This window comes from Camelus bactrianus, chromosome 32 (genome assembly GCF_048773025.1).
Source record: "Camelus bactrianus isolate YW-2024 breed Bactrian camel chromosome 32, ASM4877302v1, whole genome shotgun sequence".
NCBI lineage: Eukaryota > Metazoa > Chordata > Mammalia > Artiodactyla > Camelidae > Camelus > Camelus bactrianus.
The window spans coordinates 10,846,779-10,870,493 of record NC_133570.1 but is presented as its reverse complement, the minus strand read 5'-3'; the positions used below and the strand labels follow the sequence as shown (position 1 = coordinate 10,870,493).

General features: G+C 41.0%; 1 protein-coding gene across 4 annotated transcripts in view; it reads right to left on the bottom strand.

Annotated features, from left to right (window-relative positions):
- Positions 1 to 1,376: 1,376 nt before the first annotated feature.
- Positions 1,377 to 23,715, bottom strand: part of TAOK3 (TAO kinase 3) — a 146,659-nt gene continuing 124,320 nt past the window's right edge. For all 4 annotated transcript variants that reach the window (XM_074356098.1, XM_010963618.3, XM_074356100.1 and 1 more), the window contains 6 exons: positions 22,263 to 22,391; positions 18,516 to 18,719; positions 11,731 to 11,970; positions 10,059 to 10,271; positions 3,837 to 4,019; positions 1,377 to 2,786 (listed from right to left, as the gene is read on the bottom strand). In XM_074356098.1, the coding sequence (XP_074212199.1) occupies positions 2,625 to 2,786; positions 3,837 to 4,019; positions 10,059 to 10,271; positions 11,731 to 11,970; positions 18,516 to 18,719; positions 22,263 to 22,391 (1,131 nt within the window). In that variant the 3' untranslated portion in view covers positions 1,377 to 2,624. The remainder of the gene's footprint in view (positions 2,787 to 3,836; positions 4,020 to 10,058; positions 10,272 to 11,730; positions 11,971 to 18,515; positions 18,720 to 22,262; positions 22,392 to 23,715) is intronic.

Genomic DNA, 23,715 nt, shown 5'->3' with positions numbered 1-23,715 from the left:
ATTCTTTTAACTCAGGAGAGTTTAGTGTATGCTGGACTCCTGCAGGACACTGGCTCTCTGCTGCTGTCTATAAAAGTACTTCTTTTATACTTGTCATCTTGCTACCATTCTGGTCCCTGTCTATTTCTTCCTAAAGGAACACTGTGTTAGGAGCACAGACCCACATCCCTTCTTTCTGATTTTCTCTACCTTGGGACACATCACTGACAAACTTGTGCAGAGGGAACTTTTATAAAGATCAGCACCTATAACCTCACAGTCATAAGGCCTTTTCACAAGCTACCTAGACAGTTTTCACTACAGAGAAAAATGGATGAAATAAACTACAGGAAGTTTTTGTCTTACTGGTGATTTTATGTCCTTCTGAGTGGCAGTGTGAGTATGCTTAGGAGTGTGGGTTCAGGAATCAGACTCCACTTCCTCCATTTACCCTGGTCTGAGCTTATTTCCTTATCTACAAAATGCTTAATGTAGAGTTCTGTCACAATAGTAGGCACAAAGTAATACAGGTTATCTATTTTTTTTGTGGAAAATTATGAGTCTTCTTTCCAGTCCCTTACAATATTACTTCCTGATGTACCTAATATGAAAACTTTGATGAACTAAGCTGATGAAACTGATAACTGTTAAAGTGCTTTTTGGTTGGGGTTAACCCTTGTTGGTAATTATTTTGTAGGTTTTTGAGCGTACCTCTCTGCTTTCTTCTATCACAGTGAAAAATGACTGGTCACATCTGTCTGTCATGACTGAACATCCTATAGGATTCAAGAGTGATCTTCCGGTCATCACGCCAGAGATCAGTTTTCAATGACCAGAACTTAGAACCCTAAGAATATGAGATCTTACTGAGATTGTCTTGACCCCAAAAACCATATCCTGGAAGTTATATATTTTACTACCTCATTGTCAAGCACATAAAATTATTCTAATAAAAGCAGAAATACGAGGGGAGGGGGGAACTACTATTACACTTCAAATATTTGGTTATAATGTCTTCTTCATAGCCTGCTTTTCTTTAAGGGTGTCTAACTTTTCTCAGCAATATGTGCTCCTAGGCACAGTGGCACATTGTGTGTGTATGTGAGTTGTGTGTGTTGTGTGTGTGTGTGTGTGTGTGTGTGTGTGTGTGTGGGCACACATGCCTTTTTCTATTCTTAAGGGTAGAAAGATGCAGCTGACCGCTTCAAACAGTGCAGTACTATCTTCAGCCCTGTAGAAGAATTTGGAAGACACAGCTTTACCTGAAAATCTCGAATGGCTCTTCTTGAAGCAACCGGGGCCGAGGAGAACGGTTTCCGGAGGGCGGCTCTCCCTCTGCGTCGTGAGCTGATGAACCTAGAAGGGAAACTTCCTGCTACAATAACACAGCAAGGCGATGTGATGAACACTTTTATTTACAAATATAATTAAAAGCTCTGACAGTTATCATGCTCTTCCTTGGAACCTGAAAAATGTTTTGTTTTGTTTTTTTTAAAGTGCATGCAAAAGAAGTAAAGCCTTTTTTTTTTCATCATTTTTTATTGTAAGAAAATACACAGTTTGAAAGTGTGAATAATGCAATATTTATGACCAAGATATGGGACTTAGGGAGGGGAAGGGGAAATAAAGAAAAAGATCAAGATGATCTGATTGAGAGACAGTGTTGAACTCCAAATACTGAATTGGAAAAGGAGGGAGGTGGGGAGGAATAGGAGGAGGAAGTAAAAAAATTTGATCAGAGAAACAGTTAAAATACAATATGAAAATAAGTAATACCTCTCCTTAAATTCCTTCTATACACAAAATACACGATTTGCCAAAGCCCAATTTGTGCTACTGGGATTCTGTGAGCTCCTTAAGTGTATTCACATCCTCTGCAACAGCAGAAAATGATTATGATACAATCAGAATATGCTGAAGACAAGTTAAACTCTTGCCAGCAGGTTCTTAAAAATCACAAGATCTCTTCACCCCACCCACCCCACCCCAATCCCCAAAAAAGTAATAATATGTCACCACTGATATGTACATCACAATTAGTTTCTGTAAAATGTATCAAATTTTCAATCTTTAATAAAACTTTTTTTTTTAATTCCTGATGAATAAATACCAAAAAAATAAAATAAAATAAAATAATGCAGCAGCTAGTTAAGGTGTAAGGCTGCGGATATTGTGTCTCTCTCCCCCTTGGCATTTATTATTATTATTATTATTATTATTATTATTATTATTATTATTATTATTTTTTGCTTTACTTTCACAGATCGGTGGTAATGAGTGATTGCTTAAAGCAATGTACATCCACTTTTTGTTGTTGTTGTTGGTTTATTGGTTTTGTTAAAACTGTCTCCAAAGTTTTCACTGAAACATTTTGAATCACATCAATACTGTGACGTGTACTATGAATAGAAGAGATGGCCAGGTTCTGGCCAGCACTGAAAGCTGACACGGGGGGAGGAAGGGGGCCCCTGATGGAGTAAGAATAAACAGGCACTAGTCCGACACGATGTCAGTAAGAGTAAGAGAGAGAGAGAGTGAGAGCAACGCCCGTTAAAATGGGGAATGTGGTTTTGCAGGGTCTGAATTTTTTTTCTGTTTTCTTTTTCTTTTTTTTTTTTTTTTGTAAATGGCAAAAAAATTTAATCTCATCTATAGTCCTCCTTAGGAAAATCTAATGTAACCAAATTCCCAAATCCCATTCTGACGCTCTCCATGTCAAAAGTTTCAATCTCTCGCTCTTGCCTTTCCAATAGGTACTTGATTCTCTCGCTGCGTTCCTTCTGAAGGGCAGCCAGCTCTTCTTCAATCTGAAATGAGCACAATGAGCAGGTCTTAATAAAAAGCATCTCCCGACAGGCGCACATATATGCCTACAAGCACACGTACGACACACAAACACACAGGAACTAAGAGTAAACTAGACTGGGGCAGCCTGGGAGAGTCCTGTGGTAAGTGTCTTGTGTCTAATCCATCATATCTAAAACTTGCTCACAAGAATAAAAATGTCTGGGGCCACCTGGGGCTAGCACTACCATTCTAGCAAGCCAAGCAGCTAGGCTGATCTAGGTCAGTGTCCTGTCTCAGCAGGACATGGCTCAGGGGAAGCTAAAAGACACTCAAACACAATTAGATTGTGTGGCTTTCCCAGAGAGAGCCACATGCCCCCCTGGGTCATTAGCAATTTAGTTCTAGAGCAGGAGGCTGGGAAGATAGTCTCTTGCGTTGTTTTCTGGGAACTACTAGACAGAAGCACAAATCACTGGTTAAGCAAATACATGTTTAACAGCCTTGAGATGCTTTATGAAATTTTTTCTTCACATACCTCAGCAATATCTAAAGCAATGAATATTTCAATACTGACAGCATTTAACGTGCATGGCAATATCAGCCTCTCTTCATTTTAATTTTTTGTTCTTTTTGAAGAGTCCTGCTGGTGATTTCTTTTGGTTTAGACATAGTTGAGGATAAAAACCAAATCTGCATTTGGCTTCCTCATACCATTTAGCAACCATGCTCTAAGTTCACAGTACTTTTCATAGGTCAAATCAACTACCCAGTAACCCATGTAAGTCCTCAGGCTGTGAAGATGGAGGGTTTTCCAGCAGAGTAATAGAACTTAGGCTGTGGGATCACATTTGTGCAAGTAACAGAACCATTTTGAGCCTTGGTTTCCTGCCTGTAGAATGGAGATTAAGCCTACCTCTCAGGGGTACCGGGAGGATAAAAGCAGAGAAGAAGGGAACAGCGCCTCGTTTAATCCCCCGGTTCACAGACAGGGCGCAGTAAAGGGCAGCTCCCCAGGCCGTGCCCCGTCCTCCACCCAGCTGTGTACAGGACCCTCAGCAACACTCCCATACCTTCTGCTCAAGATGTGCTCTGCGCAGAGACACCCTCTGCTCTAGCTTCTGGAGCTCACGTTCATGTTGTGCCTCTGTTTGCATCTTGATTTTGCTCTGGTAGGCATTGAGCAGCTCCATTTCCTGCTGGAGCTGTAGCCTCAAGGCCTGGCATTCTGCTTCTTGGGCCTCATCTAGCCGTAACTGCGGGCACAGAAGACACACACTGTGATTCACTCCTAGCTCACAGCACTCGGTGACTACTGGAAGAGGCTTCCTTCTTTGGATTGAAACAGGTCCCTCAGAAAAAGATACCCTGGGTACACTCAGAGTCAGGAATCAAGAATAGTACATTCTGCCCAATGGGTTACAAAATTTTAGAAACACATCCTTTTCTTAAATATTTTTTTAAGAAAACAAAAACATTCTTAAGGAAAACGGGCTTTCTTAAAACCACGCTTAGCAGGAGTCAGGAAGGCTCCACACTCCAGTGATTAAGCCTGTGGGCTTTGGAGGCAGACTCCGGGGCTGGAATTCTGGCTCCACGGTTCACTTAGGTGTGTCAACTTGGCAAGTTAACCTGCCCAAGTCTCATTTTTTTTTCATCTCAAGAAATTAACAATAACAGTTCCAACTGTCTAAGACTGGTATGAGGGTTAAATGGAAGAATTCACATAAAATCCTAGGCATTGTTCCTGATGTATACCAAGGGTTCAATAAATAGTAGCTGTTTTGACTAACCATTTCCATACTTAGGTATCTTTAACCTCCATACATCCTCACCTCTAAACAAATGAGTCCAATCTCTATAACATTTGAGGAATATACCACAGTGCTGTTAGGCTCTAAGCGAGTAAAGCTGGTTCCTCTAACACTGGCTATACTTTATCCTGCTGGCCAGCCATCTAAAACTCAAGTGGTTCAAAATCTCTTCCCCACAGAAGGTAGCCTGGATCATCTTAAGGGGCATGTTCTGGTTTGAAGCAGTGAAGTCCGGATTATAAGGCAGCCTGACAAAGTTTCCCTTGCTCCCCACAGCACCTGTCCTTTGTATTACATACCAAGATACCAATCCTGTGTGGGGAATGAGCTAAGCAGGCTGGGAGAAATGCCAACCTTTCAGTGAGCATAGCTGAAGATTTGGGGCCATTAGCAGGGCTGTTTAGGGATGATGACCCTTCTGCCCCACCAGGCTTGGTTTTGTCTAGATTTAGCAGGCCCTCAGTTTGGCCAGGAGCTATGAAATTAGAACTCTTGAATTAGACAGTACTGTCTTCCCTGAGTTTATCTGCACGTTTCCATAGAGACCACTTTGCCAAGATACCTCTTCTCCACCTTATGCTGCTTTCCCTGTTCGGTACAATTTCTGACAATTAACAACATATCTCAATATCTTGATTGAGATTTGACTTTTTGAAATGTTATTAGAATAGTTTTAGAAAGTTATTTGCATAGTTCCTTTTCAGCACTTTTGGAAAAATATACTGTATCAAATGAACACAAAATAAATAATGGGATCATATTTCCAAGGTACTTCCTGATAATTCATCCTAACCAGCTTTCACTAAAACCCACCAAAGAAGATACCGCTCTTCTCATTTTCCCAATGAGAAGTGAAGGGAGAAGAGATACTAGGTACAATAAACAGTCAGTCTGCAGCAGTAACAGCCTCACGGATAAAGGCCAAAGGGTGCCACTGGCTCCCGAGGAGATTGTTATCAATTCCCTCCTGATACGAGGACTTTCTTATCAATAAAGGGAATGAAAGCCTGTTCTTTTCTACTTGTCTTTGTTAACTGCTATGAGCTCTGGCCAAGCAGGTGAGAGGCTCATTCTACGGGCAGTTTCCACTTTCTCTTTATTTCTGGCGTTCTATTATTAATGTCAGTGACTATGTTATTCTGTACCAGCTCTGACCTATAAAAGTGCCAGTCTAAAAATCAGAGGATATTCCAGTATTTGGTATTCATCAACCAAAAGTTGCAAATACAAAATCCATTAAAAAGTTTCATAAAAGTATAGGTAAATATTGGGTGAGAGTATAGCTCAGTGGTAGAGGGCATGCTTAGCATGCACAAGGTCCTGGGTTCAATCCCCAGGACCTCCACTAAAAAAATAATAATAATTAATTTAAAAATACATAAAGAAACCTAATAACTTCCCCCAAAAGCAAAGCAAAATGAAACAAAAAACAAAAAAAATTTTTTAAGCATAGGTAAATATGTCTGTTCTCTCCACTGGATTAAACTCAAGAAACGGATGTTACAGAAGCAGCATAATGTAGTAGAGTCCAGGCGTACAGACTCACAGGGTCTCCCCAGACTGGGCTCAGATCCTAGCTCCACCACTAATTAGCTAGTTTTCACTAAATGACCCCTTAAGTCAAGAGCTGGTGCACTATGGCTCAAGGGTCAAATCTGGCTTGCTGCCTATTTTTGTAAATAAAGGTTTATTGGAAGGCAGACATACTCATTCATTTACCTATTGCCTATGACTACAGTAGCAGAGCTGAATGGTTGTGACAGAAACCCTGTGGCCCACAAAGCCTAAAACATTTACTATCTGCCCCTTTTACAGAAAAAAGTTTACCAGACCCTGCCCTCAGCAAGTGACTTCACTTCAATAAACCTGTTTCCTCACAGGTAAATTAGGGTTAAAAAAGTAACTACTTCAAAGGTCAAAGGGGTTTCAAAAAAAGAAGTAACACTTACAAACTACTTAAAATGGTGCCTGGCACATGGTAAGCAGGCAGTAAAAGACAGCTGGCATTATCATCCGTTCTTGACCTCCTCCCCACCTCAGAAGGAAGGACTGTTCCTCTCCTTCCATTCAAGGGCAGTCACAAAACCTATGCTCCTGATCCTGCTCTGTTCTCCCTTGTGTAACACTCACTCACAGAGCACTTGTGTGCCAGGCCTTGTGCAGATGCTGAGGATACGAAGATGAAGAAGACAAAAATCTATCAACCTTTGTGCCCCTATCAACTCTCTCCCCTTCTCCTTACCTTTAACCTCTGTCTCACCACGCCTCACCCTGACACTCACCTTCTACTGCCCACATTAGGGTCACGGATGACCACCATGAAGGGGTCCGTATTTGACCTGACCTGCCAGCAGCACTAGATACTGTGGACTGCCCCTTCCTTCCTGCACTCTTTCTCTTGTCTTTAAGACACCAAACCCTCTTGGTTCTTCTTCCCTCCTCTCCCTCTCCAGCCACTCCTACCTTGGTGGGCCATTAAATGTGGGTGTTGGGAGCTCGTCTTCCTTTTATCTCTCCTCCTAAGGAACCTCATTTATTCTGAACGCTTCAACTACCATCTGTATGCAGATGATTCCCACATCCATTCCTCTATTTCAGACTTCTCTTCTGACGTGCCAGCTAGCTTATCCACTCTACCAGAGACAGCTTCACATGGGTGCTCCCAGCCTCCAGCTCAGCAGGACTAGTATTAACTAAACATCTTTCCCTTCCCACTTTCCCAACCTGCTCTAATTCCTTTTTTACTGTGTGGGTAAATGGCATCATCATCTACTGTTTTGTTCAAAGTAGGCACGGGAGTCATTCTTAGTACCTCACTCTCCACATTCAGTCTGTTACTAAATGCTTCCAGTCTCACAGCCAGCCTATCTCTCACCTTTAGTCATCTTCTGCTTCACCCCAACTGTCCCCTCTCTAGTCTGGCCACCACTCCCTCATGCCCAGGTAAAGATAGCAAATTTATAAATGATCTCCTTATACCCACCCTTGCCATCTTCCAGTGTCACCAGACTGATCATTCAAAACTGCAAAGCTGACGTCAGTCTCCTACTTAATACTTTTCAATAGCTTCCCATTGCTTTTAGGACACAGATCAAAATTCTTTAGAAAGCTTACACGTCCCTACATGATCTAGCTCATTCCCCTCACGTTGGTCTCCTCCTAGTGCTCTGTATTCCAAACACAATGGACTTCTCTGAGGTCTTCAAAAGTGCCACTGTCTTTCCCATCTTTACAAATGTAGTTCCTTTTTCCTAGAATGTGTTCCCTGCTCCTCAGCTTAAATAATCAGTCTCTGAGAGGCCTTTCCAGACTCTCCGAGCACACTGCACTTGCCCTGCCATTACACAGTAGACTTTTCCAACGTCTGGTTCCTCTACTCTTTTATAAATTCCATAAAGACATGATGGATGACTGTCTTATTCATCAGAGTATTCCTGGATGCCTGGGGCACTGTATAGGCACTCAGTAAATACTTATGGGATGAATGAATGAATGAATATACTGGCTCCTAGCCTCAGCTAAGGAGATGTTTAAACATTTCCCAATTCATAGAAATCCTCCTTTAACTGTCTCTTCCTCTGTCTAGGGCTCTCTCTTTCCTTCATAGACGAGAACCTAGGAAAAGCAGTCTCACAATTTCTCTCTCACTTTAAAATCACTTTTTCAATCCACTTAGAATGTCTTCCATTTCTACCACTCCACTGTCTGTGACAATCAATGGACAAAGCCACTGCTAGGTCCAACTGGTCTCTCTGCAACATTTGAAATCATCAACTAGAAACTTTTGTTCTGGCTTCTGTGACATGTTGTCTTCGGTTCCCCTTCCATATTGCTGACTATTCATCTTCTTTGGTCTGCCTTCTACTCAGTCCTCTGATAATGGTGTCCACAACTCCGTCTTTAGTCCCCTTCCTCTTTAATCTAATACTATTTCCTATCCCTAGGAGATCTCAGGTTTTCCCAACAGCTACAACTGCCCCCATATAACAATGACTAACTTTTGACCTTAACGCTGACACCCTCCTGAACTATAGGCTTGCATCTCTGTACCTCTCTACCTAGATACCCACGTAGCTCAGATGACATGTCAATTATCTTCCAAGGCACCCAAATTCATCCCTTCTTCAATTTTCCTATCTTGCTATTTTCCAAATGATGACCCGTTCTACTGTTATCAAACTTACCTCTCAAATTAGCCACTAAGTTCTATCTATTCTACCTCCTAAATATTTCTCACTTTCCTCCCTCCTCACCATCTCTGTTAGCATGTTATCTCTTAGTTCAGGCCTTTTTGTTTGTTTGTTCGTTTGTTTTCTTGGCCTATTACAATAGCTTCCTAACAGATCTCTTTACCTATATTTGCCACATCACTGCCAGGATCTTTCTACGATGGAAATCTGATCCTGTCACTTTCCTTCTTAAAACAGGCTTCAGCAGCTCTCACTGCTTATGGAATAATGTCCACACTCCTGGTTTTGGAGGCTCTGAACCCTGACTCTCCACCTGCTTCCTGTTAGACTCCTGCCATATCAACTACTCCTTGTTTCTCAAATGTGCCATCCTCTTTTTGGCCTTTTAGTCTTTACATGTACTGTACTGTCTGCCAGGTGTGACTTTTCCACTTCTGCCTGCTTGACGAACTATTACTCTTTAAAACTCATCTCCTTGGGAAATCGTCACTGAATTACCAGGTAAGCTCCCATCCCTGGCTCACCAAGACCTTTATGACCTGTCCATTTTGGGCTCCCACAATCCTGCTCCTTGAACTCTTAGCTCACGCCAAAGTTCTTTTGGTCCCCAAATGCACACTTTTCATCTTTTGGACCTTTGCCTATATAGGTCCCTTTCCATGGAAACTGTTTACTCCAATAAATTCCTTCAGGTTTCTTGGCTCCTGCTGGGAAGCTTTCCCTAGACTAAATTAGTTGTTCCTACTTAAGCTCCCATGGCCCCCGGCACCTCCCACTTCAAAGCACTTTCATGCTTTATTTTTATCGCTTAATTATCTGACCTCCTTACTTGACTGACAAAAGTGTGAGGATAGGGACCACTGCTGTCTCTCCAGCCCATCCACTATCTCTGAGCCCAGCAGAGTGCTGAACACAGAAACTTAGCAACATTTTACCAAATGAATGCATCTGCGTGTCTTACTCATTTGTGCCTGACATTAGCTGTGCAATCTTTGATGAATGCAGTATGATATTACACGTGGTATCTATCACATCTTGCCCTCAAAGTCCCTATGTGCCACAGGTCTGAGTTAGCACGTCATTCCTTGAGTTCCATCTTATAGGACACACTCCAGCAAGTATCCGCACTGGCTTGGCTGTATTCAGCGTCGTCATTTCCTCAGTTCTTTGGGCAGAAAAACACCAATATCCTAAATGTGCACAAGAATCATCCTGGGACCAAAAGGCTGGATCTTGAATTTTCTTGATTCCCAAAGCTCTTGAAGCCGTGGCACTGAACCTAACCACTTACCGCTTGAGAGGCCATCATTTCATTTATACTCTGTTCATACTGCTCTGCCAAAATGGCAAGTTTTCTTGTCTGCTCATCTTTCAGTGTCTTTAAGATTGTTTTGTGCTCATTCTTTGGAGTAACTTCCAACTGGTGATTCTTGAGTGCTTTATACTGTTTGGTCTGTACTTTGCAAGTGTCCTGAAACTGTTTTTTAATTTGCATTTCCATGGCCTGGGCAGAAAAGGTGACAAAAGGAAAATAAAGACACATCAGTAAATACTGAAAGCCTTTCATTCTCATGATAAAATACAGGTGCTGGGACCAACTGCCTTTGGTGCAGTGACCCATATTACTAGTCAATAATAATGAAAATAATACATGTGTCACAGATGAGAATTAACTCCACCAATACTTTTGATTTTATGTTAAATGAATAGAAGTAATTTTGAATTTACAAACAGATTAAAAAATGAATTGTTTTAAGGGGGATCACCAATCTAAGGAGATTGCAGAATACAATGAAGATTAGTTTGTTAAAAGCTTGCTTATTATTTTAATGGTTTCCTAGTCAAAATTTTCAGTGTCTTCTATTGTTTGTTTTCCTCCTGGTCTTTTTTGGGTCATCCCCACCCCCACCCCACCCCGTTTCCAAGTAAGAAAGGGGATGGCAATGTATAAGCCATCTCTCACTGCTGTGTTTCTTTGACATATCAATAAAGGAGAACACTGGATTACACTTTACGTCATAACCTATTTATACTGGATCTCAGCATAAATGGGAAGGGAAAAGTGATTTTAGATTTTTTTTCCCTCCATTAAGAGGTCATACTTGCATGTAGCAATATCAAATATGCATTTTGGTGAGGAGGAGGTGGGGGTGTATTATTATAAGTCCAGAAGGCATTCCAGCAGGTTGCCTGAAGTCACATGCACATTTCATGAACACGTGGAGGAGTTGTGATGACAAGGATCACTAGCTAGATTAGGATCTAGCTAGAGAGGAGTATGGTGTGGTTGAGGTTGGCCTTACATCTTTGTCAACGTTCACAATGACCCCCTTGACATATAGGAATGGCTTAGTCCATATAGCTTGTTAATTAGCAGTCAGCTAAAATTCTCTGGAGGCAGTGGGGGCGAAAGGAGCTGTGTATCTCTGGTGCAAGGCCTGAGATATATGCCCGGCACGTGTAGATTCACTCTGGATTCCCATGCCCATGACAGATGTCACTAATAAACCATACTCTTCCCTAATAAGCTTGGGTGTAGCTTTAGAGTCTTTTTCAATAGAGCAGCACTTGAGGAAGCTCCAACCAATAACATGACTGGCATGACAGATAAAATTTATCTCCCATCTTCCTCCCCGGTAACTTTCTCATTTCCTGGGATCAGAACCAGGGGCTGCTGTGAGTCCATGTGTTATACTTTTAAATAGTGTAGGTTATGAAGGGGCCAAAGCAGGTGCATAAAGGACACACGGCAGAAATGGAGCGATCACCTCGCCCAGCAGCATCTCTTTAGGAGTTGTTACACCTGACCCTTGCGCTTCACATCTGGAGGCTGTGATTCAGCAGGTGTGGGGCCCAGAAAAGTCGCCAAGGTGACTCTGACAGCCACCCAGGTGTAGGAGCCACTGATCCAGTCTAGCTGGGTCCTGGAGCGCAGCAAGGGAAGTACCTGCATTTCCTCTCACCTTTAAGTTTTTTGGCTGTTGCCGAAGTTCCATGACATGCTTTCTGTGCAATTCCCTTTCCCGCCTCTTATTGTACTCCAGCTGGTTCTCCAGTTCAGTCTGGTGCTGTAGCCGGATCAGATCCATGCGGAGCTTCTGTAACGTGTGCAGCTGCCTGTACTCAAGCTCTCGGGTGGACTCGTCGTGCCGGATTAGCATGGCATGCTCCATCTCCTTCTGGGTCCTCTTTTTATTCAGTTCCTGCATTCAGGGATGAAAGATACACAGGAGAGATGAATGGAGGTGAACTGGAAGGAAGGCATTACTCAGTGAGGGATGGCAAGGAATGGCACTATTAACTGCCTCTTAATTAAGCCCATTAGTGTTTGGCAGCATGACTTAATGAGATTAGACGACCAGTCCCGGGAGACTGAGGTTCTGTACATGGGTCCACCACTTACAAGATGGGCAACTTCACAGCCATCACAACTATTCTATCCGTAAAATGGGATTAATTCTACCTGACCCCCTCTTACCTCACAGGGCTGCTGTGAACTTTAATTAGGTGATGGGTGATGAATGGGTCTAAATAAATGCTTCTTCAGTTAAACTAGTGGTTCTCAATACTGGCTGGCTGCCCAATAAAATTATGTGAGGAATCTTTTAAAACATAAGGTGCCTGAGTCCCATAACCTGAGACTCTGATACTTGTCTGAAGTGGGATCCTGACATCAACAGGTTTAAGAGTTCTCCGGGGGAGCTAATACTCAATCAGAGTTGAGAATCACTGGATTAAACTGATAATGTCTACAATGTTCTTAGTTTTCTTAGAAATATCCTGCCTGTTCTTGCATGTATCACAAGTATACCAATTACTTATTTTTAAAATCTCAGAGTTCAGGGCATGTTGGGAAAAAGCGGATGAGATCTCTCCCTGTTCATCTTTTCCATGACAGGCTGTTTGATTATTTATAGATCTAATCTTCCTGTTCCTTCCAATTTCACTCATGTCTTTCTCTCTCTCTCTTTTGTAGAAGAGGAGAAAGAAAGGAAACTAGAAAAAAAAGGAGGGAGGAAGATGGGTGAAATTTTTTCATTCATCAATTCAAGAATATTTCCTGAATAGCACCATATCAAAGATCTGAACTGTGTGTGCTCTGGGTACACAAAAAAGTTTACTAAGCCATGACTCGGTTCTCAACTTGCTAACACTCTAGCAGGGAAGTTCACTGACATTTACTGAAGTATATGCTCAGCTTACAGCAGACCGAATCAATCTATCCTCTCTCTTAGGAATTTGTGATTCAGAGACAGTTAATCCTTACATGTCACTAGAATTGAGGGGCATATAAAAACTACATATATGGTAGCCGCTTGCTGATATGAGGGCTGAGGATTAGAGAAAGCTGGTCTTCAGAGCAAGAAGAATGAAAAAGAGAAGAAAGAAGTGTAGGAAATATACTGATGTCCCAGTTCCTGACTGGTTCTAATCTCTCCTTGTAGATCCCACTGTATTATTGCTACTGGGTTTTATGAAACATCCCTGTATTTCTGTGGTAAATTCACTGGTTTTGGTTTAAGCCAGTGCAAATAAATTTCAGTAACACACACACAAAATGAAGTTTGATTAATACAGGGAAATATATTTTACATGTAAATTTTTAAAAAGTAGGGGGCAAGGATATAAATGTTAAGTGCTATTAAAGAGATAAAGATCTTACGCTGAAGATTTCTGGATAAGGGAAGTATTACTACTAGTTAAGAAGGTCAAGGAAAGTGTTTGAGCTGAACTTTAAATCAGAACAACAGGGTGCCTCTTTTCTCCAATGGCATCCACTATGGGAGAAAATGCAACTATTTTCACAGAGATGTCAATAATATTTGCACATTGGTGTGGTTGAGAGTATCTTGCATACTTGGGCTTTCTATCCTTTTGAAGAGAAGTCCTTTAAACAGCACAGCATCTGTTACTGGAGCAAAGTTGCTAATCATTCATTTATTTATTTAACACATATCTTTGAGCACTCGCTATGTGTCAGGCAATGCTGCAGGTGCTAAGGAGGGGGCAGTGAACAAGTACATCCCCTCACGGGCTTATTTTCTAGTGGGGAAATATCCGAAGTATAAATGCAATTTACACTTGTTTTAAGAAGTAAAAGATAATCTCCTAGAGCATTTCCCCCATCTCCTCCTGCTTTTTTCCTTTCATCCTTCCTCTTTACCTGAACCATCAAATGTCTTCTTTTAAAAATCACTAACCAGCCCCTAGGTGGCACCAAAGGATGGTGAGGGCTTCTCAGAGACTAAAGCTATTCTAGACCAAAGACCAAGAGAAAAAAAAAAACCAAGGGAAACTCATTAGATGGGTAAAGGTCCTGTTCCTAGATCACGCTATCATTTTTAACCTTCAAGTACCAGGAGTCTCAATATTGGGCATTTATATATTCCACATTTTCCTAAACAGAGAAGTTCAAACTAGGTCTGAGCTGCCCAGAGACCTAAAACTCATAGCGGGGAAGAAAAGAAAAGACACAAAGCAAACAATACTTTCAGAAGAAAACAAATGCTTCTGTTTTTGTTTAATGGAATATTTCAGGATGTTGTTCACGGAATACCTGCGTCAGAATCACCTGGGATGGAAGCAATTGCCTTAATAACACGCCACCCAGGAAATTCTGATATACACTAAAGTTTGAGCATCAACGGAAAAATAATTCAGGGGGTGAGTCAGTTTCAGCTTTTCTGCTGACTCACTGTGTATGGCGTTGGGCAAGACTTTTCATCTACACTTTAGTTTCCTCAGGTGTAAAGTGAGAATACTAGCACCCATTGTGAACTACCATTCTTGTGAAGATGAAATGAAAGACCATACAAAAATGCTTACAATGTACAGAAGTGTCATTATTACTTTTCTGTATTCAGAAGTATCCGGCAAATAATAACTTAAGTCCAATTTTTATAAACTATTTAAAAAGTGAGAGAAACATGATACTGAAATGGTATCTCTGGAACAACTGTAGGTTGTTCCCTTACCTTTAATTCATACATCTGAGTTGCTGGGATGTAAGCTGGTAAACCGTCTGTAATATTTTACACCATGGGAAAAAAAAAAACTTTATTTGGCTTACTGTGAGTCAAGTGCTGTGTCTACATTATAATGTGTAATTAATGTGCTTTCGGTTTTTAAAAGTGATTTCATGTATCACATCCAGTCCTAGTTTAATTTCAATGGAAATGCTACCGACTTCTTTAAAAGCAAGTGATTTCACTCAAGTAAAAATTTTTGTCCTCATGCCCATGTTGAGTAAGAACTAGAATTCAAACTTTTTAAAGTGGAGATGTTGTTAGACTATGACATTTAATGCTTCTTTAGTTTCAGTTCTCATTTTCGTAACTGGTTAGAAAATAGCATCTGTGTGCAGTGCAGTGATGACAGAGGAAGGGGCTCAATGCAGCCTCTGGTGATCCTTTCGAATGTCTTTATTAACTAAAAGATTACTAACAATCAGTTTTGGCATGGGTATAGGAAAACAGGTACTTTTTTTGTTGGTGGGAGTTTAAACTCTTAGAAGGCTCTTTGGAAATACCAATAGAAAAATTTAAGTGTATACACTCTGACCAAGAAACTCTAGTTCTGAGAATACTATAAAATACTACAAAATACTTGTACACGTGTAAAAAGATGTGTACCAAGATGTTCTCTGCAGCACTGCTAGTAATGTTGTAAAACTTCAACCAAATATGAAAAGAAGTACCTCATTAAATTATTTTATAGCCATACCAAAAAAGAAAGTACTATTGATGGTTAAAAAGAATGAGGCAGAGCTCTATGTCCTACATAGTAAATTTAAAAAGAAAAAGAGTTACAGTTTTGTAGGTTCAGTATCCATTTCCTCTTCTTTTGTTAACAGGCTCCTCTTTTTGCTTGAGAAACTACTCCACCCTATCTGGAATTAGAGGTTACTGAATAAGGGAATAAGCACGTTACCCAATCAAGTTCTACCTCTCCTAGGAATCTGAATCTCAGGCAGAAATGATACAAAGATGAAACATGGTTGGAGGAGGTACATCCAAACGGCAGTGCCTTGAGGAATGTGCACTGGCTCCTGCCCTCTAGTTCACCGAAGCTGCTTCCCCAGCTTAATTCTTCATCTTTTCCAGACTGGGTCTTCAGCTCTCCCATCTACCCGATATCCTTCCAATAAATTTCTTCCCATGCTGTCAGCCAGAGTTTGTTTCTATTGCTTGCTAATCAAATAAATCCACCAGTACTAACGTAACCTTATTTTCATAAAGTTATAGACAATATATAAGCTGTCTGTATATAAACATGTATACAGGAAAAAAAAGTCTGGAAATACATCTGCCAAATTAATGGTGATTGTCTCAGGGTAGAAAACGGGTGGGATGGGATTATCAAGAACTATCGATATTCAGTATTTTTCTATATTTGTCTTTTTTCAATGTTCTTTTATTACTTTTCCAAATAGACCAAAAAGAAAAAACTGAACATTTTTACCAAGGAGGCTCTGGTATAAGACTAAACAAAGGAAAATCTAGACTCTTAAGAAAAATACCCTTATATAGTTATTCTTCACCCAACTGGTTAGAATCTGATACTAATGAAGTCATGAAAAGAGTTTCTATCATTTTTGGGGAATAACTGTCTTCTACAGCTTTTACTGGCATTAATTGTCCCCTTAACCTCAGACTTCTTCCAAATACAAGCTACTAAAATAAAAATAATTGCCAGATGAAAGGAGTCCCAAATACCTTGCTTCCCACTGGTTATAGGACTTTTCAATTTGGACTTCTTTGCCTTCTAACAAACTCAATATGTGTAGTATTGATTTAATCAGTTTTCTGACCAATACCTCTCTCTAAGCTTCTCTGTTTCTGCCCAAAACTACATTTCCCCTAAGTCTTAAACCCTGGAAATAATTTTGATTCACCCACATCTTTTCTCTCATATCCTGTTGTATGCCAAGTCCTGTTTATTATATACTTTAAAATGTTTCAAAACCATCTCTCTCGTCAGCTACCAGTGCTATCTTTGTCTACACCTGATCTCCTACTGACTGATGTCTTTGCTTCTAGCTTCTTCCGTCCAATTCAAAGTTTCCCAACCTTTTAAAATTTTCCACTACTGTTCCCATCAGGAGCCTTTTTAGACTCTCCCCTTCCCCGATCATCCTCACCCCTGAAATGTTTACTATCACAGATATACTGTGTATCTTTTTCTGTTCTGTGGCCCTTCAGAGGGCCACATGCCACCATAATATCTAAAACTCCTCCCCCACAAGAACCATGGGGGCAATACTGCCCCCACTGACCATGCATACTCTAAACAATCTATGCACCACCACCAAACTAGGCTAATTTATGCAAAGCAAAATTTTAGCCACATCACTCACTGCCTGGCTCAAAAATGTTCAGCAGCCTCTCCTTCTTCCAATAAGGTAACACAGATAAAGAGTCCGAGGCTGACCCAAATTTACGTGTTCAATAAATTTTAGTTGGCACCATCCTTTCTTCTTCCCATTTGAATACTGCTCTCCAAAAAGCTTCTACTGATTCACATTCCCATTAAACGTGCCTGAAGGGCCTGCTTTCCTCATGCAGGCTAACACTGGATTTTTATCAAACTTTGATATTTTTACCAATGTGCTAGCTCATTTGAGGGCTCCTCTGATGACTCCAGGTCACAACGATTTCCTACTGAACTTTGTTTCTGCAACTGATTCACATTCTGTATTCCTCGTCTCGATGAGTAACATCGTATTCATCCAATCGCTCGAATTCGAAACTTTGAAGTCATTTTTGAGTCCTCCTTCTGAAATTCTCACAGCATTTGGCTTGAATTACTGTCAGTTCTGCTTCAGAAACGGCACTCAGATCTAATCTCTATCCCCACTGCCTCTCCCAGGTGGAACTAGAGAAAGGGCATCCGAGCTGAGCTCACTGTACTTTGCTTCTCACCCTCAAACTGATGCATTCGCACCTCAAAACAAAGACAACTCTCCTTGTTTTTCCCCTGCTTAAAAACCTCTGGTGCCCTTCAGGCTAAAACCTAAAAGCCTTGCCTTAAGACCCAGGGCCCTCCATTCTGCTTGCAACTACTCTTGTTCTGACAATCCATTTCACTCCACTCCACACACCCAGAACACGCAACTTCTCATCAGTCATGGAATCCTCCAAGCCTTTTCATGACTATATGCCCTTGACAGTTCATGGATGTGTCTACTACTGCACCTAACATATTACAATGTAATTAATGTGTTACGTGTCTGTTTCTCCTTTGACTAGGGCTACTTGAAGGCAGGGAGGATAGCTTCTTAGTAGCCCTGGTGTCTTGAGCACAGTGCTTGGCATAAAGGCCGCACTCTGTTAAGTAAGTGCTGGGTGACTGAATGAAGTAAGTTAATTGTAGAGCATGACTCTCTTATTTAAATATTTCATGTAGAATCACAAAAACACATGCCTCTGATAAACAGGCTAAAAGCCAAAATTCTCTATTCTACTTCTTCTGATTCTCTACTGCATGATATGGCTTATAACAGGTGTTCAACAGAATTTTATGACATTTATTTGGAAAAAGTTGATCCCTTGTTCCTTAAAAGGGCTTTTCGCTTATCAATGGGAAGTTCACTCCCTGGCATTTTTGTGTGTCCGCTTTGCATCAGATACACTGCATGGAAGCCTACAAAGGATAAGAATATAGGGATGGAGAAAACAGACCCATCACCATCCTCACAGAGCTTACCGTCTCAAAAGTCAGGGCCAACAGCTATGAGCACAATGCGTACCTCCCGAATGTTCTGCTGCTCCACCTCATGCCTCTTGATCATGATTTTCCGCTTGAAGAAACGACAGTTTTTGTCGTAGTACAGCCTCTGCTGAGTGAGAAGGTGGGCTTCCTCTTCAGCCTGCGTGTGCTGCAAGTTCTCTTTATGCTTGGATATCCGCTCCTGCTTTTCTTTCTTGGGTGTGCTATGGTCCTCATTCATCTCCTTCACCAAAAAATAGACAAAAACAAACAAACAAAACAACCATGCCAGTCTCATCCAGCAAAAGGAACCAGAATAGCTTATTGCAATATTAGATTAAATTATTTTGAAAGCAACAGGGAATGTAAGGTCAGAAAGGCTTGGCGTTCCACCTGCCTCCCCCCCTCTTTTTTTTTAACGGATTAGTTTCCATGTCTTGGGCTTCTCACTCTCAGAAATTGTTGGTTCACCCACTCAATCACCACACACTTACTAAGTTCCTGTCATGTGACAGGCACTGTGCAAGGCATGAAGATGCGAGGGTGAGCAAAGAAAATGTCATCTTTCACCATGGGGCTTTACAGTCTGGAATCGAAAATTAATTAAAGAACCACAGAAACGAACTGGGTTACTGTGATAACTACTGTGAACTTGAGTACTTGGTTCGAAGGATGTTTAACAGAAAATATTCGACCTTGGTAACAACTACACTGAAATTTGAAAAATCTCTAGGAGTTAACCAGTGAAAAAGGAGAGGGAAGACTACTCTGGGTAGAGGAAATGGCATAAACAAAACCCTTAGGGTGGGTTAACCAAAACATGGTGTGATCACAGAACTCAGAGGTCGCCAGGGTGGTGGTGCAGTGTGACATGAGATGAGGCTGGACAGGGAGGCCAGACCGTTTGAAGCCTTACAGGGCAAGTGAAGGACACTGATCTTTAGCACAGGAGAAATGGATTTTATATGTGTGGGGGTGTCACAATGAGATGCATTTCAAAAAGACGACTCTAGCTGCCATGTGGAGAACAGAACGAAGGAGGCAATAGCGCATCCAGGAAGACAGCTAGGAAGCTATCGCAAAGGTCCAGGTGAGAGACAATACTAGCTTGGACAAAGGAGGTGGTGGGTGACAAGATCAAGAGAAGTGGGCAGATTTCACAGACAGGAGCTAACTCTGCAAATGTCACTACTTTGAATTTCAGGAAAAAGCATTCTTTATTTGGTATTAAAGGGTAAATAAATCGCCTACATTTTCAAAAGGATAAAATTCGTAACTGTTTCAGACTATATGCGCAAAGGGAATAAGCAGTGAATCAGAACAGTTAAGAAGATGTTAGTCTATGGGGAAAGTAAGACCACTTAAAAGTGGTCAAAGTACAGGGCATCCTTCTTTGCTCATACTATGTGTATCTACAAGGTGGATCTGTAATAGTTGGCTAACTACTCAGTTGAAATCTCCTTTAATTGCTAATATCTATTTTACTTAATTGTTTTGTGATGCGGATATCACACACGATCTCTATTGTTTTTGCACTTAGCCAAGAAGTTCTTGTAAATAAACTTTCAACTTTCCTGTTCAGTGAAGTCTCAAGTGAAATATTAGATCAAAGAAAGCAAGAGTGGTTTCCAGCATGGAGTAAGCTGGGCTCACACCAGAAAGTCTGGCTGACTCGTCTCTTGATGCCATGACTCTACTACTAGGTTTGGCATTAACCACTATACTGCACACCCAGATTCAAAAACAATCATAAAAATCCACTCCAAAATCAAGAACAAGTTATCCTTGGACCATCCATCATTCTGTATTACCCACATCCCTGTGACCTATCAATGGTGGGAATAATGGAGATGGTTTTGTTATTCCCAAGGACAGTATCTTTAAGTATATTGGTAACCAAACATACATGCCACTTTCAATAGCCTGAACTAAGCTTACTTCGTAAGGAGTAATATTAGCCATATAATAGTGGGGCTGTCTTAGACTGGGTTTAGGCTTGTCTTCACAAGCACGTTGAAAGCCTTGAAAGCCTGTGGTCTCTTGCACTCATCAATCTGCGTATCCTGAACCAAAAATGGCCCTATGCCTGAGGACTGAGTGGAGACTCTTGAATGTCGTTCTGAGGGAGAACTTCTAAAGGTGGAGTTCCTGCAAATCTCCAAACCCCTCGGTGGGACATATGCTCGAAATGGTGGCTGAGGCCATGAAGCAAGGCCTCTAGAGCATGAGTGAACACACGAGCTAGAAGAACCTATTTGCAGTTGAGAAAATTTCAAAACTTCGTATTGAAAAATCACGGTGATCTCTGTGATCCAGTGACATCTTTCTATTATGATAGAATAATCAGGCTCAAGCAATAACTAAGAGAAAATGTGAGAGCACGTGAACCTTCTTGGTTGGATCGTTTCTCTACAGCCTGGTTCTCTAGACCTTACAGTGTCAGAGATTCTTCCCATCCTGGCAGTGTGGACCAAACACAAACTTCTGTCGGTCCCAACAGTCACCAGTGACTCATCCAGGCAGGGCAAGAGATCCTGAGGCTCACCCCAACCCACTTGATTTCACTTCCTAATTTAAAAAGAATTGGAGAGGAACCATGTTAAGCCCCATATTGTTAACCTAGAATATGAGCTCAAATTAACAATTTCAAATATTAAAAATGTCCTATCTGAATTTTATTAAATCTTAATACACTAGTAGTCTACAAATAAGAAATTTTAAGTCTTATGAGAAGCAAAGTCTATGGAATTGCAGGCAATTCATCTGTAAGTACCGATAAAAGGAGAACTGAAGAAATTTGAGCTTTCAGATCAAATTGCAGTTCCTCAGGGGGGCTCTCTAAGTCCACTAGTGGTCTTCAACTGAACATTTAAAAAACATTTAAAAACAATCATTCATGTATCAAATATTTCACATGTACCAGACATAGGGATAGAGTCATGAGCCAAAGAAAAGGGACACGGTCTTTTCTCTTATCACTTACTGGCTAGTAGGGTAAAGTAGCTTAAATAATCACTAAAAACAAACAAACAAAAAATGTAATTGAAAATTAGTGTTATAAAGCCAGAGGTACCTGTCTTGGTCAAGGCAGTCAGGAAAGGCTTCCCTGGGGAAGTGAAACTGAAGTTATGGTACTAATAAACAATCCATAGTCTTACAAGGAGGTTGGGGATGAGGAGAGCACCCTGGCTGAAGAAAGAGTACGAACAAAGACCTTGGAGAGGGGCAGAGCTTGGTCCATTTGAGGAAGCAAAGGGTGACATGACCACTGTGGTGGGAGCAGCAGAGAGTCAGGGGTCGGGGAGGCAGGTGGGGGGAACGTTGGTATGAGGTGAGACTGGAACCCACACAGGGACTTCTAGTATTTTGATCTATCCTAAGAGCAAGGGGAAGCCAATGAATGTTAAAATCATGAGGTGACATGATGAGACTTATGGTTTGGAAAGATCACTGGCTGAAGTGTGGAGAATAAACCAGAAGTAGGCAAGAATGGGTTAGAGTTAGAGCAATGGTTTCTGAAGTCTGTTGCCAGGCCCAGCACCATCGGCATCCCCTGGGAGCCTGTTAGAAACGCATATTTCAAACTCCACCCCCTCCCCCCAGATCCACAGAATCAGAAAACCTGGAGATGGGTTAGTAATCTGTTTTAATAAGCACTTCAGGTGATTCTACTGGACGGTCTGAGAATCAATGGATTATAGTATTGATCACAATGTAAGATGAACTGACTTCAACTTCCAACCATTCTGATGGCAACTTGGTGACTACCAAGTGTTGGTACTCTTACCTCTTTTATTTTTTCCTTACAAATCTTATACTGCTTCTTCTGACTTTCTAAGAAAGTTGTCAAATCTTTCTTCTGCTGGGCCAAGATCTGTTGCTGGAACTTCTTCTCATCTGCTGCAGCTACCTTTGCCTGAAAAAATAGCAAATATGATCTACAATGAACTGCTCTTCACACAGAATTCAGCTGATCATATTCTCCAATGCATTAAAAGAATCCAAAAGTGCTGAATTAGTGTCCTTTTTTGAACAAATAATAAAAAACAAAATAAGGACATGCCTGTTTTGATTCTCTTGTATCAAACATACAAAAAAAAAAAGGAAATTTTTACCATTGGATAATATATTCCCAGTTATGGGAAAAATATGGAGGAAAACCATACACATGTTTCACTGAACACACACACACAAAATATATCGGGTGAAAGGTGAAGTAAGAATCATAGTAAAAGATTTTTATGATACTGTTGATGGCCCAAGAGCTAAATTATAAAAATGCATAAATAATCAAGACTGGCTAGCTTTTTCCCAAGAATCTAAACTTCTAATTGATTATTTCAACTGTCAGATTTCTGAGTGGGATCATCTCTAGTATAACAGGCAAAGTTAATGACATTTTGTTTTCTTAGGCATCTGCTTAATTCGCAACAGTCGGACATCAGGGCATTTTGTAGACTCTTAAATGGATAGAATACAGACCAAATAAAAGATAACCCAATCAGTACTGGCTCCTGAAAGTGACCAAATCTAAGTTTCAGGGAACCATCCAGATGAAGCACACATTTAAGATGAGGTGCTCAGTGAACAGAGAGGGAATTATGCTTCATGGTTATTTCTATGTAGCTTTTCACTTTTATCTTGTATTATCAACAACTTTTCTGTTATGTACAATTCTTCCCACATATTTACCAAATCAAATGTCCAAGAAAGACTCTGACTGGTTTACTTAATCAACCTCATTCCTGTTTGGGCAGAGGTTTTCATGCCAGATTGCCTCATAGACTGATGGCTGTTTGGGGAACTGCTTCTACAATTCTGATTTTTCCTTCCATGTAGAGAGAGAGTGAGCGGGCATAATTACTGAAACACTTCTGACACCCTGTCCTCAGTCACTCCATCCCCACAGAGCACAAATTCACCCCAGCATTTTCACACCATGTAAGTCACATGGGGAGTGGGGGTTTGGGAAGGTGACTGGTTTAGCACTGCCAGTGCCTGGGTAGGCAAGTCTGTTTAATTTTGTTCAATATTAGCCATTTCCCTTCAGATATAAATCACTTCTCCCATCTACCATTTATCAATAATAAAGGTGACGTTTTGACTCTCTATCTGCCTTACCATCTTGTCTGTTTTTAAAATTAGTTTAGAACCGGGATGGGGAAGAGAGGATGTTCCTTAGAGGACCCATGCAATAGCCAGATCAGTTACTTGCTGCCATTGGTCAGGTGCCCATCTTT